Genomic DNA, 15072 nt, shown 5'->3' with positions numbered 1-15072 from the left:
CCAACTTCATTATTCCAACATTAGAAATAGTTGTTTCCTGTGGAGTAGCCAACTCAGCAATTTGCTTAATCTCCTGTGGAAGTGGTTTTTGCCCGGGCAAGTAATATCTTTTAATAAAGTGAGTTTTCTGGGAAGACATACCTAACAATGGTAACTTTGAAAACCCCAGATAAAAGAATATGAGAAGCTCGAAAATGAGGAAGACCGCCTTTGCAGAAGCCGGCAAATTTATGACACCTACATCATGAAGGAGCTCCTGTCTTGCTCACACGTAAGTACTTCTTTCTGTTCCGTGCCTGTCATTTGGACAGGAGGCAGCTTGTGGTGTTTCTAGAAAGTGAAGTAGGAGGAAGAAGTTTAAGAAATCAAACAGTGCTCCCCCAGGACAGGACCCCCGTCTCATCTTTTGTCATTTGTTTGCTGGTAATGCTGATGCGAAGCTGTTGCTCCAGCTACTCCAAGGATACTTCTAGAAGCAGGTCCTTTCATGGTCAAAAAAAAGAAAAAGGTGAAAATAAAATTGATAGCTCATTGAGATGAACAGAAAGAAAGGCTGGTCTCAATTCCAAACTTTCTAAGAGAAATTCAGCTTTCTTATTGTTAATTTGGCTCTACTTTACATAATTAGGCAAATCAAATACTGATCAATAGAAATCTTAGATGGTTTCTCTGGATTAATGAGGAAGAGTAGTTTTTAATGTTAATTTTATTAACAGTTAAATAATGGTGGGAACATTTTTTTCCCCCTGTAAACCAGAGAAACAGTCCATTTAGTCATTAGGGTAAACGAGGTTCCTAGGAAAGTATTCCACCAGGAGTGAGTGGGAAGAATTAGTAATAAAAATTCGCCGCATAATTCACTCTGCGAGAGTTTTCTGGAGGAGTAGCCTCACAGTCGTCGCCTGCCATGTTCAATACAAGAGCCGCTCACCCCAGGTGGCTATTTTGATATAAGGTTAAGTTAATTAAAATCCAGTGGAGTTAAACATTTCCCTCCTCGGTGCCTTGTGAGCCGCATTTCCAGTGCCTGATAGCTGCCCGTGGCCGGGGGCTTCGCCGATGGACAGCGCGGATACACAGCATCGCTGTCGTGGCAGGAAGTCTGAGTGGACAGCACTGGCCATGATAATGGTTTATTTTAGCGCGTCTGTGTTTACTGTGTCATTCACGGTTCTTACTGCCGCCCAAATAACCATGGCTGGTGGCACCTCTTGGCCGTGCATTTCTCTGTTGTCCTCACGTACTTGTAGGAGACAGAATTCTGGAGCTAGTGCTGCTGGCTGATGCTCTGTGCCTTGCTACCTTGCCGGAGAATTGCTGAACCTCGGCAAATGCCAGATGTCCTGCAGGCATGCCGCTGAAACTTCGTTTTCATGTCACTCAGCAGCTTAGAGGGCTTTCGGCAGAATGATGGGCGTTTTCAGCTTTTCCTCTTGTGGCACATTCCTAAAGGTGTAATTTGAAGTTTGGAGGGAGAAGGGAGTGTGTTCTTATAGGTGTAAACTCTGGGTTTTTTTGTTTGTTTGTTTTTTAGAGCCAGCTCCCCTCTGCTGTGGTCACAACAAGACTTTCTTAACCTACATCCTTCTAAGCTTTTAATTCTTAAATGGATTTTCATGCATTTGTTTTCTCTTACATAGTGGAAATTTTTATAGTTTCAGGACCCCATCATTAACAAATTGAGGGATGTATACATTTAATAAGGTGATAATAAGATTCTTTATACTTTTTTAAAAAAGATTTTATTTATTCAACAGAGAGAGTGAGAGAGCACGAGCAGAGGGAGTAGTAGAGGGAGAGGGAGGAACCCGACGCGGGGCTCGATCCCAAGACCCTGAAATCATGACCTGAGCCAAAGGCAGATGCCTAACCATCCGAGCCACGCAGCTGCCCCCTCCCCCTCTTTTTTTTTTTTTTTAAACCACAGTAGTCTCAAACCCTTGTGGGATTAGGTATGTCGATAGATGCCCCTGTGCTCATCCTCCTATTTGACATGGTGACTAAGAACTCTGGGGGCTCAGAGGAGTAAGTATCTGTGTTGCCCACAGATATCCAGCTGATGTTTAAAGAATGCATGTCAATATAATTACCCATAAAGGGGCGCCTGGGTGGCTCAGTGGGTTAAAGCCTCTGCCTTTGGCTCAGGTTGTGATCTCAGGATCCTGGGGTTGAGGCCCTGCATTGGGCTCTCTGCTCAGCGGGGAGCCTGTTTCCCCCTCTCTCTGCCTGCCTCCTCTGCCTACTTGTGATTTCTGTCTGTCAAATAAATAAATAAAATCTTTAAAAAAAAATATATATATATATATAATTACCACAGGTTCCTGCTTAGTAAATGTGTTAAATTATATGCTGTGGTTTTATGGTGTTATAGAAGTTTGTTACATCTCGTATTTGTGGGGGGAAAAAATGTGTTTTTTTTTTTTTAATTTTTTTCTGGAAAGCCATTCTCAAAGCAAGCCGTAGAGCATGTTCAAAGTCACCTATCCAAGAAACAAGTGACATCAACTCTTTTCCAGGTAAGACAAAATTATTTCAAAATAAATATAGTTGACTGTTGAACAGCTCAGGGGTTGGGGCGCCGACCCCCCACGCAGACAGAAATGTACATGTAGCTTCTGACTCCCACCTCCAGACTTTACTGACAGCCTGCTGTTGTCAGATAGCCTTACCGATAACATAAGCAGTTGTTTAACACATATTTTATATGTCATGTGTATTCTATGCTGTATTCTTATAATAAACTAGAGAAAAGAAAATGTTATTAAGAAAATTATAAGGAAAATATATTTTTATTATTGTCTGTAAAAAGTCAACATGTAAGTGGACATGTGTGGTTCAGACTTACATAGTGCAGGAGGCACCTGTAGACTGTTTTCCATGAAGGGAAGTGCACTGCACGAGTGAACCAGGCGCCCTCATCCTGGTCTAGCTGTGAATTTGCTCTGAGACCTTGGGAAAACACGTGCCCACAGTGCTGCAGCCTCATATGCAAAATGAGAAGAGGGCTTAACTGTTCCCCATGACTACCTTTAGCTCTGTGTTTCTGTGTAAAAAAAATTTACTCCCTGAGTCTTTAAAACTCAATGTCAGTGTTGATTGTCAGTACTTTTAGTCATTTACAAAATGTGCTGCATAATTTCCAGGGCCCAGCACAGCATTAAAAACTTGGGGCCCCTTGTTCAGAAACTAAGAATTTCAAGATGGTGATGGTAGGGACACAAAACCAAGGCCTGGGCTCTTCTGAGTGTGAGGCCTATGGGACTGCACCAGTCACACACCTGGACAATCAACCATGGTCCCTTGGGAAGCGTCTGTGATTTTGCAGGAACCATTCCAGGAAATAGGAAAGCAGTGGCAAACAGGATGGACCCGTCCGCACCTTCACAGAGCACATAGTTGAGCTGTAGATAACTAATAGTCATGGTGATGGATCCATTACTGAGAATTGGGCAAGTGCAAGAGTGGGAGCTGCAGGTCATCCGGGTCTCGTCAGTATGTGTTCTAGATTCCAATTTATGCAGTGTGGGATTTCTTTTCCATCCCTTGCAGCCCTACATAGAAGAAATTTGTGAAAGTCTTCGAGGCAACATTTTTCAAAAATTTATGGAAAGGTATGAAACTTCATGTATGTACATACCATTTTTTTGGGAGACATACTTGACATGTAATATTATATTAAGGTAATAGTGTGTATATATTAAAGTAATAGTGTGTGTGTGTATGTAAAATCTTATATTCTGTAGGTTTACCTCATTTTAGCCAATGAGCACTGTCCTTAAAATGGGTATCAATCTGTTCATTTGACAATTACTTACTGAACATGTACTATGTGCCAGCCTTCACGTTAAACTGTCCCCTCAATACTTTACCTTACTATGTAGGATTTGCATATCTTGATGTCTCTTTGAACCTGCAGCTCTTTAGCTTCAAAATGGCCTAGAGATGAAATAGACCATGGAACCACAGTATTAAGAGTATCTTATTGGGACACCTTTGCAACGGCAAGCATGCTTCTATAACCTGTCTTAATCATTTGTTTTTTCTCTGACATCCTATCCCCCACGGTGGGACAACCTCTATTTGATTCTTTACGTAGTAGAATTTGAGGTTTCTAGGCAGATGTCTGTGGTCACATGTACTATGACTATCCCTAATGAATATGTCCCTTGGAGCTACTCAAACTATACAAGTAGGTTTGTCATGCGAAGCCCTGAGCATGCTCAGTGACACCTGTCAACATTGCCAGCCGGTGGGGCCTTTCCAGCAGCCATTTGGCTGGGATCTGGGTATCCCCCCAAGATGAAGCACTGCTGGAACTAGACTCTCTTCAGTGGAATCCGCCTTCACACTGACTGTGCTCTTCTCCACAAACTGGGCTCATTTCTAGACAGTCGGCATGATGATCATGTCTCGATGCCAGAGCGGCCCACAGCTGTTCAGTAATTGCCCCGTAAGAACAAACGCTGCTTCTCTGTGGTTCTCCCTCCCAAGTAGTCACAGAACTGAAGGCATTTAAAAAGAAAGAAAGAAAGAAAAAAAAAAAAAAAAAACCAGTTGCCTTATGATGCCACTAGAGTTCAAGGGATAATTTTATCCTGGAATCAGTACTTGGGGAAACTAATATGCATACAAATGATTATTACCCTTTGCTGAGTCTACTGGAGACTTTGCCAGAAAGCAGTGGCTCATGCTGAGGGGAGAGGCTGGCTGTGTTTCAGCAGGGTCTGGCCTGCCCTTGGGTACTGTTAGTTCAAAAATCTGACCTTTCCCAGGTCTTGGGTCAGCCGAGCTTCTAGGTTATCACTGGGGAAGAGGGGAGAAATGGGGATGGAAATTAAAGTGGGGGAGGGGGGTTGGTAGCACTTTCTTTGCTGACTGGCCACCTGGTCAACCGCATGTCCTTTTGTCCCACTGGGTGAGCCTTCCGCTCTTATTGCCACAAGAAATCCAAGCTGTTCACGTGGGCTTGGGTGGGGGGAAGAGGGGATGTTTTTTTGAGGCAGGGTATGTGTTGGGATTTGGTTCTCTTGACTCTCCATCATCAGGATAGTTCTCTTTCCGTGGTTCTTAATCCTCCCCAGCTAGTTTGCAAGTCTATAGAACATGCCAGATCACCACCCCCCATTGCCAGTTCTGAGCTCCAGAATCCAGGAGAACCGGTGTGAGCTAGCCCAGCTGGCAAGTGGATTTCAAAGTGACAGTCACGGATTTATAAGTATAGAGGACACTGGAGTGGTGTTTTGCCTTTTGCGCTCATCATACTTAAAAAAAAAAAGAAAGAAGAAACTGTTTGAAATAACTCTCAGAAATGCTCAAAATATAATTTGTTTTACCAACCTCCCAGAGATGATAGGGAGATCAGTGAAACACTCTGTAAACGCCATTTTAGGTTCATTGACAAAAGATGCTGCATAATTACAAAGACTTCTTCTGCTTTTGCTTTTCAGCCTCAGAAATACTTTTAAAAGATCTAGATGGCATGTTAAATGAACCTCCCCAGGCAACTAGGATAGTTAGATGCCTTAAGGCATTCTGATAATAATAGTGGTAATTCCTGGACCGCGTGCTTCATATGTACTCACTGCCTTTCTCCCCTTCTTCCTTTCCTTTCCTTTCTATTCATTCATTCATTCATCCAAAGGACCCTTGATGCTGTGCCCATGTAAGGAATTGAGCGAGGGACTAGGTAAAATACCAGAGGTCACCAAGAATATTCTTTGCCTTTGAAGAGTATTCAATCTAGAATGCATTTCTTTTGAAAGAAAAAATTCTTTTTATTAACATATAATGTATTATTTGTTTCTGAAAAAATGTTTAAAAACAAACATTACAGACGGTGTTGCTCACTAATAAACGTAATGAAAATAACAACTTAATTAAATAGCTATGGAGGTAGATATTTTTCTAGGTAGAGGGAAAGCAAAGTACTCACCAAGCATTTGAATAAATTGTGGGAGCAGATCCGCTCAGTGGACCTACCACATTTTGTGATTCTCGCCTAAGGACTTTTTCTCCTACAGCATTTGTATCTCTGAGCAGCAGTACTTGGTCTGGGTTCAGATTCAGCCCTAGCCCTTCTCTCACTGTGTGACCTTGGCCGGGCTGTGGTCTGCTCTGCTGCAGAATGGTCATCACCATTCCTGCTCATCAGACCTGCTCATTCTATTGCCAGAGGGAGAAAGGAACGGCACCTGGCACGTGGAAAGCTCCATCTGAGTGTTTGCTGCTATTGTCTTTATTTACAAATATTTTGTCATTTAGAGCTGTGTGGTCCGGTGTGGGAGCCACTAGTCACATGTGGCTCTTGAGCACTCAAAATGGCTGAGTGTGAATTAAGATGGGCTCTCAGTGCAAAATACGCACCGGGTTTTACGACTTACTGTAAAAACAAGAATGTAGACGGTGTCATTACTAATTCTGTACCGACCACATGCATGTTGAAATGATAATAGACGTTATTAAAATGGCAGGATATATGGGGCACACGTTTGGCCTTCTCTTGGGTGCTGCTGATTTCAGATAGACGTGACCATAGCAGCCATCACAGCTTAAGGGAGATACTACATCTTGTGCCTGAATCATGAAACAAAGCCACGAAGACCGGCGAAGGCTTTGTGAGACGGTGTTGAAGGAAACGTACCTCCGGTCGAGAAGCAACACAAGGAAAGCCATCCTCGTCCGTCCTTCAGTATTGCTCCTTAGATCGATTAATATGATATGCAACTTTTCAGCGACTGTTTCTCTTCTTTTCTAGTGACAAGTTCACCCGATTCTGTCAGTGGAAAAATGTAGAATTAAATATCCATGTGAGTATCCTCTTATTCTTTCCCTTTTTTAAATAAAAACTTCCTCTGGCTTAACTTCGTGAGAAAATACTTTATACCCTGGAGCTCACTCCCACGGGTAATCCTCTGTCTAAACAGATGTCGCCAGTACAACGCTGTACGGAGAACTCGTCCTCGTAAACAATTCGGGTTTTCATTCTCTTTTTTCAGAGCCTTGTAAGAATGTGTTTATTTATTTAAGAGAGGGTATTTTAAGCAGCGATTGGCTCTTCCACAGAGACAGTAGCCAAGAGACCAGGCCACCACATAATGTGCTTCCCACATGCCCTTGGCTCCCGTCGTTCTGGTAAAGCCTCCCGTCTCGTTTGTAGTGTTAGGTATAATCTTGTAATAAAAATGATGACATCCTTTATTAGACCGAGGGTTCATCTCCTCTTTGATCATTTCTGAGAATGAGAAAAGCCATCATCCAAGACAGGCTCCTTTGTAACACGCACTTCCTGTGAACGTCTCATCTGCTTTCGGCTTTCAACGTCGGAAATTCCTGGGATATCCCTCTCTTCATTTTTAGAACCCTCCTTCCCTGGTGCAGCCTCTTTTGCTTTCTTCTTCATGTCCTCCCTTCACATAGGTTTGAGAAGAGGAAAAGAAATAATTGGATTTCTTTTTTTTTTTCCCTGCTTTTTTGGATCCTTTTAAAGTTTTTTACTGGCTGGTACCATTGGGAGAAGCACTTTACTTATTTACTTATTTTTTTAACTTCTCCTTTCTTTCACATTTCCTGGCAGAATTTTAGAAACAAGAGGGCAGTAACATATTTTTCCAAAAAACCCTTTCTGTCTGCCATGGATCTTTCTGATGCGTGTTCTCTGTCAGCGGACCTGGTGTGCTCGCATCCTGCTGTCCCCCGAGCATCAGATGTGAAGCCTTCGGGCCCAGTTACTTGACTGCAAACGTGGTGTTTGAAGGGTTGTTTGGGGGACCCCTTCAGTTTTAGTGTATGTGCTGCTGAAGCGAGCACCGGGGGAGCCCTTCAGGAATCTTACCCATAACTTGCCAGGATACATAAACCACCATGAATGTGGGGCTCACTGTCTGCCTTTGTGCCATCTGAGACTATTAAACCTGCTTAGGAAGCAGGGCATGGCTGAGATGCTGACACAAGGAGTGGCTTATGAATGAAGCCTCTTGCTGTTCTCTCCTTATCCTTAGTGTCTTGTTTCATGCTAACGTGCCCAGCATGAGTCCTCACTATTCCGTGATGCTATCGATGAAAAATTCACATGGCCCATGTCCGTTGGATTTTTTGATCATATGGCCCAGTCTTATGAAAACATAGATGCCCTTGTAGACTTGCTTTCCTACCATGACCATTCCTGAAATTGCTGAGCTGTTCCCCAACTCCCAGCTTCAGAATAGCTAAGGAAACTCATTTTGACTAGAAATTTCACACTCCCTTGTCTTCAGGGTATACTTCTAATCACCTAACATTTAGGAGATCAGAAAAACAATCTAACTTGACTCCCACTCTATTGTCTGCCCGTTTGCCTCCCTTTTGTAGATTTTGGGAGCAGAGTGGAAGGAGGTTCTAGAAAGACTTGCCACCTTGCACATCTCATCTCTTAGAGCAGTCAGTTGTGGAGAGGGCAGATCCCTATATCAGAACTGCTGCTTAATAATTATGTCTTACATGAAAACAACAACATAATTTTAATGCAACTCTATACCATTTCGTGTTTGGAATTCACAGTTGACCATGAATGATTTCAGCGTGCACAGGATCATTGGACGAGGAGGATTTGGTGAAGTGTATGGTTGCAGGAAAGCAGACACTGGAAAAATGTAAGCTTTCTGTGGGTCTTGTGCTTGCATCAATAGAACATGCCTGCATCGATTTTTGGAAACCCATCGTCTCACTCCTGGAGTGCCTTCCTTCAGAAAGAAAGGGGCTGCTGTATTTTGTTAAGCATTATAAATGAGATCAGCTAGAACCTCCAGTGCCTCGGGCTTAAAGGGAAGTTAACCAGGAACTTTATGTCATGAGCCCCTGTGGTTCAGGCCATGGGTGAAGGAGCCTGGGATCTGGAGGTGACCAAAAAGGGGCGTTATGCACAGCCTCCTGGTCTGGTCACTGCTTAGACCCACCTGTGATTTAGCACATGCACTTTGGGTGGTGAAGCATTCCAGGTGTCGGCTCCCTAGGTGGGGAGCTTAAGTGCTGGTGAGAAGGACACCCGGCCTGCCACAAGGGTCACGGTCATGGGGCTCTGTCATGGTCTTAGTTGCTTATCTTACAGGAGGAGGTTGATCTGAGTCAGTGACGTGCCCACGGACCAGGCGTGGGCCTCTTCCAGGAGGCTAATGGTCGTAGAGTTCTTAAGGAGTGCAGGGGGAGGAGGTTTTGTGTTATGTGTTTGTTTGTTTGTTTGTTTTAATATAGAAGGAGTTTGTTTCAGTGACCATATATCTGGAAGCAAAGGAGAATGGGAAACTGTGTTCTGATAGACACTGAACTCCAAGTGTGATCAAGTGATGGGCATGTTAGAGCTACGGTAGCTGAGTGGAATCGTCCATGCAGCTTGCTTGATAACCCCACTCTTGGTGTGAGGAATAATTCAGGTCACCGACTTCAGTGCCCACCTCCCCCTGCCACCCCAGCACTGCCCAGAGTTGTCACTCAGCCTCTGCTTGGGTCTTCCCTGTGACCAGGCACTTACAGCCTTGACAAATCACCCTCCTGCTTTTCAGACAGGTCCGGTCGTGGGCATGACTTTTATCACGTAGTGGCTGAAGTTTACCTTCACTGACGTGCGCCTGCTGGTCTTCTTCCTATTGTGGGGCCCGTGCAGGGTGAACTTAGTGTCTGGCTCTCAGGCACGTGAAGTCTGGTACTCTGCAGAGACAGGACAGGCCGTCGGTCCCAAGTGTGGGTCTGGGCGGCCCCCGGCCGGGTCAGAGCCACCTTACAGGAAGTTTGTGCCTCCGCCTGGCCTCTGCATCCTGGTCTGTAGGGTCAGGAAAATACTTCCTTGTCGTGAGAGGTGGATGAGATAATATATTGTAAGGCATGCAGACCGCTGCTTCTTCCATGGTCAGTACTAGTGAGCACTATTAGTGAACATTAGTAAACAGTGACCCGTGTACCTGGGTCTCTCGTCCCTCTTCCGTAGTCCCACGGTGGGCTCTGATCCTAAGTGATGTGCTTGTCACTTACTCCATTCCACTGACTGTTCATTTTCATATGTTCCCAATATGCAGTTCTGTAATTAAGCAATTAATGTCTCCATCGGTGCGTTTGTTATACAGAATTCCTGGAACAGGAGATAAAATTAGCAGATTTGACCATCCATCTCTGTTTTGCTCTAAGTCCTCACATTGTAAGTTATGATCAGCTAGAAACAGATGGATTTTCTGGGTCCTGTCACAGCTGGACAACCATCTGTATTACATGCTTGGGCCTTAGAAAGTCGTCCGTCAGTGGGGATTTAGAATCACGTGCATAGAGTTCTAAAGCCCCTGAAACCCTTGTAAAGATTTCCTTTCAGCTTTCTGCTGAAAAATCATCCTGCTGTTGTCAACCTGTGATTATAGAGAATGCCAGCTAATGGGTTTGTATTTCCTTAATAGAGTTTCTTCAAAGTTTTCAAAAAGTTTAAATTGTTAGCTGTTTCTTCTCCACTAACTATCATATAAAAATACTGATTATTTTTATTATTTGAAATATAATAACTTAAATATGAAGATTAAATCAAATCAGGGGAGCCTGCCTGGCTCTGTCGGTAAGAGTGTGTGGCTTTTGATCTTGGGATCTTGAGTTTGAGCCTCATGTTGGGTATGGAGAGTACTTAAAAAAAAGAAATTAAAAACAAATCAATAAAATAGCTTTCTAGAATGTGCCTTTTTGAGCACATGCTTTCCCTTTTCATTTTGTTGGTTGTCAGTCTTTTAGTCTTGCACTCTTTACTCTTGCAAAATCTTGACCACTGCTAAAAACCACAGTTCCTAAATTCTAAGTATTGCACACATATCCCCTCACCCACACTACACATAGGTAGTACTGGACAGCAACGATATGTGCAAAATTTATCTCACCGAATTTATTTATATCCCTCTACTTTATGTTCTTATTGGACTGGAACGTCTATTCATGTAATGATAGAAATATCGCATAATTATTGCTGGATTTTTTTTAAAGAAAATAGTTTTCTTTCTTTTTTTATAATAGTTTCCAGTTTAGAAAGGAAGTACAAAGCACAGGGCGTTCCCCTGGCCTACCTCAGTCTCCCTGTCTTACACTGGTCACAACAAATGAACTAATACCAATACGTTATTATTAACTAAAATCTCTGCTTTATTTGGATTCCTTTCGTTTTTACCCAATGGTTCTTCGTGTCCCCAGATCCCACGTTCTATTTGAGTCATCATGTCTCCTGAGGCTCCTTTAGACTGTGACAGTTCCGCAGACTTTCCTTGTCTTTTATGGCCTGGACAGCTCTGAGGAGTCCCGGTCAGGCATACCGTAGAATGATATCCTGGTTAGGCTCACTTTCCTCAGGGTTATACTGGGGCTGTGGGCTCTTGGAAGCAAGACGCCAAGATCCCGTTCTCATCACATCATATCATGTGTGTCTATCATTAACATGGCTCATCACTGTTGATGCTGACCTTGACCGCTCGCTTGAGGTCATGTTCGTCACTTTCCTCCACTGGACCATCCCTGTCCCATCTCCTCTGCGCTCTTCTCTTAGAAAGGAGCTCACTGTGTGCGGCCCTTACCTAAGGAATGGGGAAGTATGCTCTGCCTGCTGGGGTGGGGGGCACTGACTTTTTTTCTTAATATATGCAAAATTTTAAAAAAAATTTTCTTTGCATGACATTTGGATACCGTTTTGCTTCTTTCAGACACTTCCCAAATCTTGAGAAACTTTCCTCTGTACAACATGTATCGTTTAAAGCAGCTTAGATATATTTGCAGTATAGTTTTTTCAATAACATTTGTTTCTAGGTATGCAATGAAATGCTTGGATAAGAAGAGGATCAAGATGAAACAAGGAGAAACATTAGCCTTAAATGAGAGGATTATGTTGTCTCTTGTGAGCACAGGGGTGAGTATTCCGTTTTGAGCACTGCTTGTTTCTGTATGCATGGGTGGGTTGGTTTTCTATATCAGGATAATTTATTTAAGATACAGGCATTCTTTTCCAGCACATTATGCAGCTAGTCAATTCTTGGGTGGGTTAGAATTTCTAGCAGGGAAGAGCAGCACTAAGTTAATATAAATAGTGTGTAATTCTCATATTATCTCTGTTTAATTTGGGAGTTCGAGAAGTGTTAGCGACCATCATCATCCCCACCCACGGCTTCTCCCTTCAGCGGCTGGGTTTATGGCTTCCTTTTTCGTGGAATGTGCTTGCAGAGAGGGCAGAATAAGCATGGCAACAATGACAGAATCACTTGAGTCGCGTTAAGAAGTGACTGAAAGATGGAAGACTGACCTAGAGAGGGAAGAGCGCAAGGAAAGCAGCTCTGATCCTCTATAAACAAACCGAGAGTTGAAACAGCACGGGTTACTCAGGCCTGAATTGCATCTGGGCCTGTCCTCAGTCACTAGACGGTGGCTTTATTGCTATCTCTCTTGCTGCTTTTTTACCTGCTGTGCACTTTGCTCATTTCCATTTCCAAGACCATGTTTCTACCTGCTGGACATTGTATTTGTCTGTCAACTGGCATTTTTAGCTCAGTGTGTGCCCAAAACTTTTACCCTGTGTCTTTTTGCAAAATAGTGTCCCGTTCTGGCTTCTTTTGCAGTGTATGGTATGACCCATGAGCAAAGCCTTGGCTCTTATTTATTTCAACAGAGGTATATAAAGACACCCATAAAAGCTCAGTGTCCAGCCTGGGCATGCCGGGGTGCACAAGCAATCCTGCCATCCGGCATCCAGGGGAGATCAGGGACTCGGGGTCTCGAAGGGAAGGCAGGAAATGATGGTGGAGTGGCCCGACTCCTGCTGAGTACCTCACATGTGAATTAAGGTTAAACACCCAGACAAGAAGGTTTATGGTGCAGTGAGATATATTGGGGAGGACATGGCCTCCCAATACCCCAGCTGGGTTCTAAATAGGGTCAACCTCACCCAGAGGATGAAGGAATCGGATTTTTAGTGGTGAATCAGAGAATCTCTTTCACACAGTCTGTGGGCTCCCTGGCTAATGTTCCTTTTTTTTTTTAAAGATTTTAATTTATTTATTTGAGAGAGAGAGAGTGAAGTGTGCACAAGCAGGGGGAGGGGCAGAGGGAGAGAGAATCTCAAGCAAACTCCCCGCTGAGTGCAGAGGCTGACACAGGGGTCTTTTCCAGGACCTGGAGATCATGACCTGAGCCGAAATCAAGTGTCAGACACCCAACTGACTGAGCCACCCTGGCGCCCCCTGTTGTTCCTTTCTTTCTTTGTTTTTTTTTTCTTTTTTTTAAAGATTTTATTTACTTACTTGACACACAGAGAGAGAGATCACAAGTAGACAGAGAGGTAGGCAGAGAGAGAGTAGGAAGCAGGCTCCCCGCTGAGCAGAGAGCCCAATGCAGGGCTCCATCCCAGGACCCTGAGAACATGACCTGAGCCAAAGGCAGAGGCTTAGCCTACTGAGCCACCCAGGCACCCCTGTTGTTCCTTTCTTAATATCACCTGACAGGCCCTGTGGGTTTTTTTGTTTGTTTCCACCTATGTTTATTGTATTGTGTTCTATATTATTCTATCATGAGTGGTTTTAGGAAGGTTATCTGCTACTAAAGTAAAAGATTATCATAATTTAGCTCAATTGTAATAAGTGAAAATGCCATAGCTATACACAATTTCTGTCTGTGTGCCTCTGCCTCCCACCATATGGACATTAAGCATTTCAAACAAGAGTTGTCCTGTGTGTATGACCACGTTATCAGCTAGTTGGAATAGACACCAAACAGCATGCACACTGTATTAGAATAGGTTCAAATGGCATTGGTTCCTCGTGTCTGTCAGGAATGCCATGGTCTTACATTTCAAACATGGGTGTGCACTTACTCCAGATTTTAAGTGGTAATTAAAATATTAATTTTTAATGAGTTATCTCCAACACCTTGGATATTTATTCTCAAGAAAGCCTATGGAAAAAGAAATTTTTGGTGTTAGAAAAATATACATGGAACTTTCATGTTGCATTTTTATTTCTATTTTTTCCAGGTGGAGGGGAATACAGTACCTCCTCAGTCTTACCCTCTAAGGGAATAAATGAAAAATGGGGCTTATATTGATCTACTGCTTTTGAGCTAACTTTCAGGAACTGTTTAAATTTTTTTCAAGAATCACACCTGGCTTTTGTTTTTGTTTTTTGGGGGGAATTTTGATGGTTTTTGTTTTGTTTTGTGTTTTACTTATCAATACATAATTGAACCAACAGGTATTTGGCTGGCTGAGTCAGAGAGCATGTGGCTCTTAATCTGGGTTTTAAGTTCGGGCCCCACGTCGAGATTACTTAAAAATAAAAGCTTTAAAAAAATAATATATAATTTAACCAAAAGAGTTGTAATAAAGCTATTTAGAATTCCTTCCTTCCTTCTTTCCTTTCTTTTGTTAATCAAAGGCCACGTTTTATGTTTGCTTTTTTTTAAATGATCTTTCACTTAAAATGGCCTCACTAGATTAAACTTCAGATTAGCCTATATCAGCATGGTTTCCCAGGGTGTTGGCATGAAACTGAACTGAAGTCACTCGTTATAGTTTTCTTTTTATTGGAAGTTTTTTGGTTTTCCTTCCAATCTCAAATGGAGTGTTCCTTCCCCCGACCTTTCAAAGAGGCAGTGGGAAGTACTGTTCCTGGTTTGATTCAGTAATTCTAGAATAGTAAAAAGGGAAATCTTCAAGTTTCAGAACCAGGATAAGTATGTCCATACCTGGGAAAGAGCAGTTAGCCCCTTCCTGAAACAGGCCCATTCTGTCCTTGGAAATCTTCCTCATTCACTCCTTGAACCATATTGGAGGACCTAGACCGTGCAAGGCATTCTGCTGCAGGACGCGGGGGTCCCCCAAATATGACTTTGGTCCTTGTTCTTTAGAGCTGCACAGAATGAGAGAAGGTGATACTGGTCACCTGCTCCTCAGAAGTGTATAGATAATTAGGACCCATGGCAGAGCCGGCTGACAGGACCCAGTGCTCAGGAGGCATTTACCAGGGTGGAGGTGACAGCGGATGCCCCTCGGAAGTCACCGGACATGCTAGCATGCGTCTAGGTCCCCAGCACCTCAGGAGGGTT

The 15072-nt window shown here is 43.2% G+C and overlaps 1 protein-coding gene across 7 annotated transcripts in view; it reads left to right on the top strand.

The window, feature by feature from the left end:
* Positions 1–15072, top strand: part of GRK3 (G protein-coupled receptor kinase 3) — a 118368-nt gene that overhangs the window by 68861 nt on the left and 34435 nt on the right. For all 7 annotated transcript variants that reach the window (XM_082698797.1, XM_082698795.1, XM_082698793.1 and 4 more), the window contains 6 exons: positions 170–271; positions 2442–2516; positions 3550–3611; positions 6755–6806; positions 8536–8627; positions 11791–11890. In XM_082698797.1, coding sequence (XP_082554923.1) covers positions 170–271; positions 2442–2516; positions 3550–3611; positions 6755–6806; positions 8536–8627; positions 11791–11890 — 483 coding nt within the window. The remainder of the gene's footprint in view (positions 1–169; positions 272–2441; positions 2517–3549; positions 3612–6754; positions 6807–8535; positions 8628–11790; positions 11891–15072) is intronic.

The sequence above is a fragment of the Mustela nivalis genome (genome assembly GCF_964662115.1).
Source record: "Mustela nivalis genome assembly, chromosome: 14".
Classification (NCBI taxonomy): Eukaryota; Metazoa; Chordata; class Mammalia; order Carnivora; family Mustelidae; genus Mustela; species Mustela nivalis.
The sequence above is the reverse complement of the archived record's forward strand: the minus strand, read 5'-3'. Positions and strand labels throughout refer to the sequence as shown.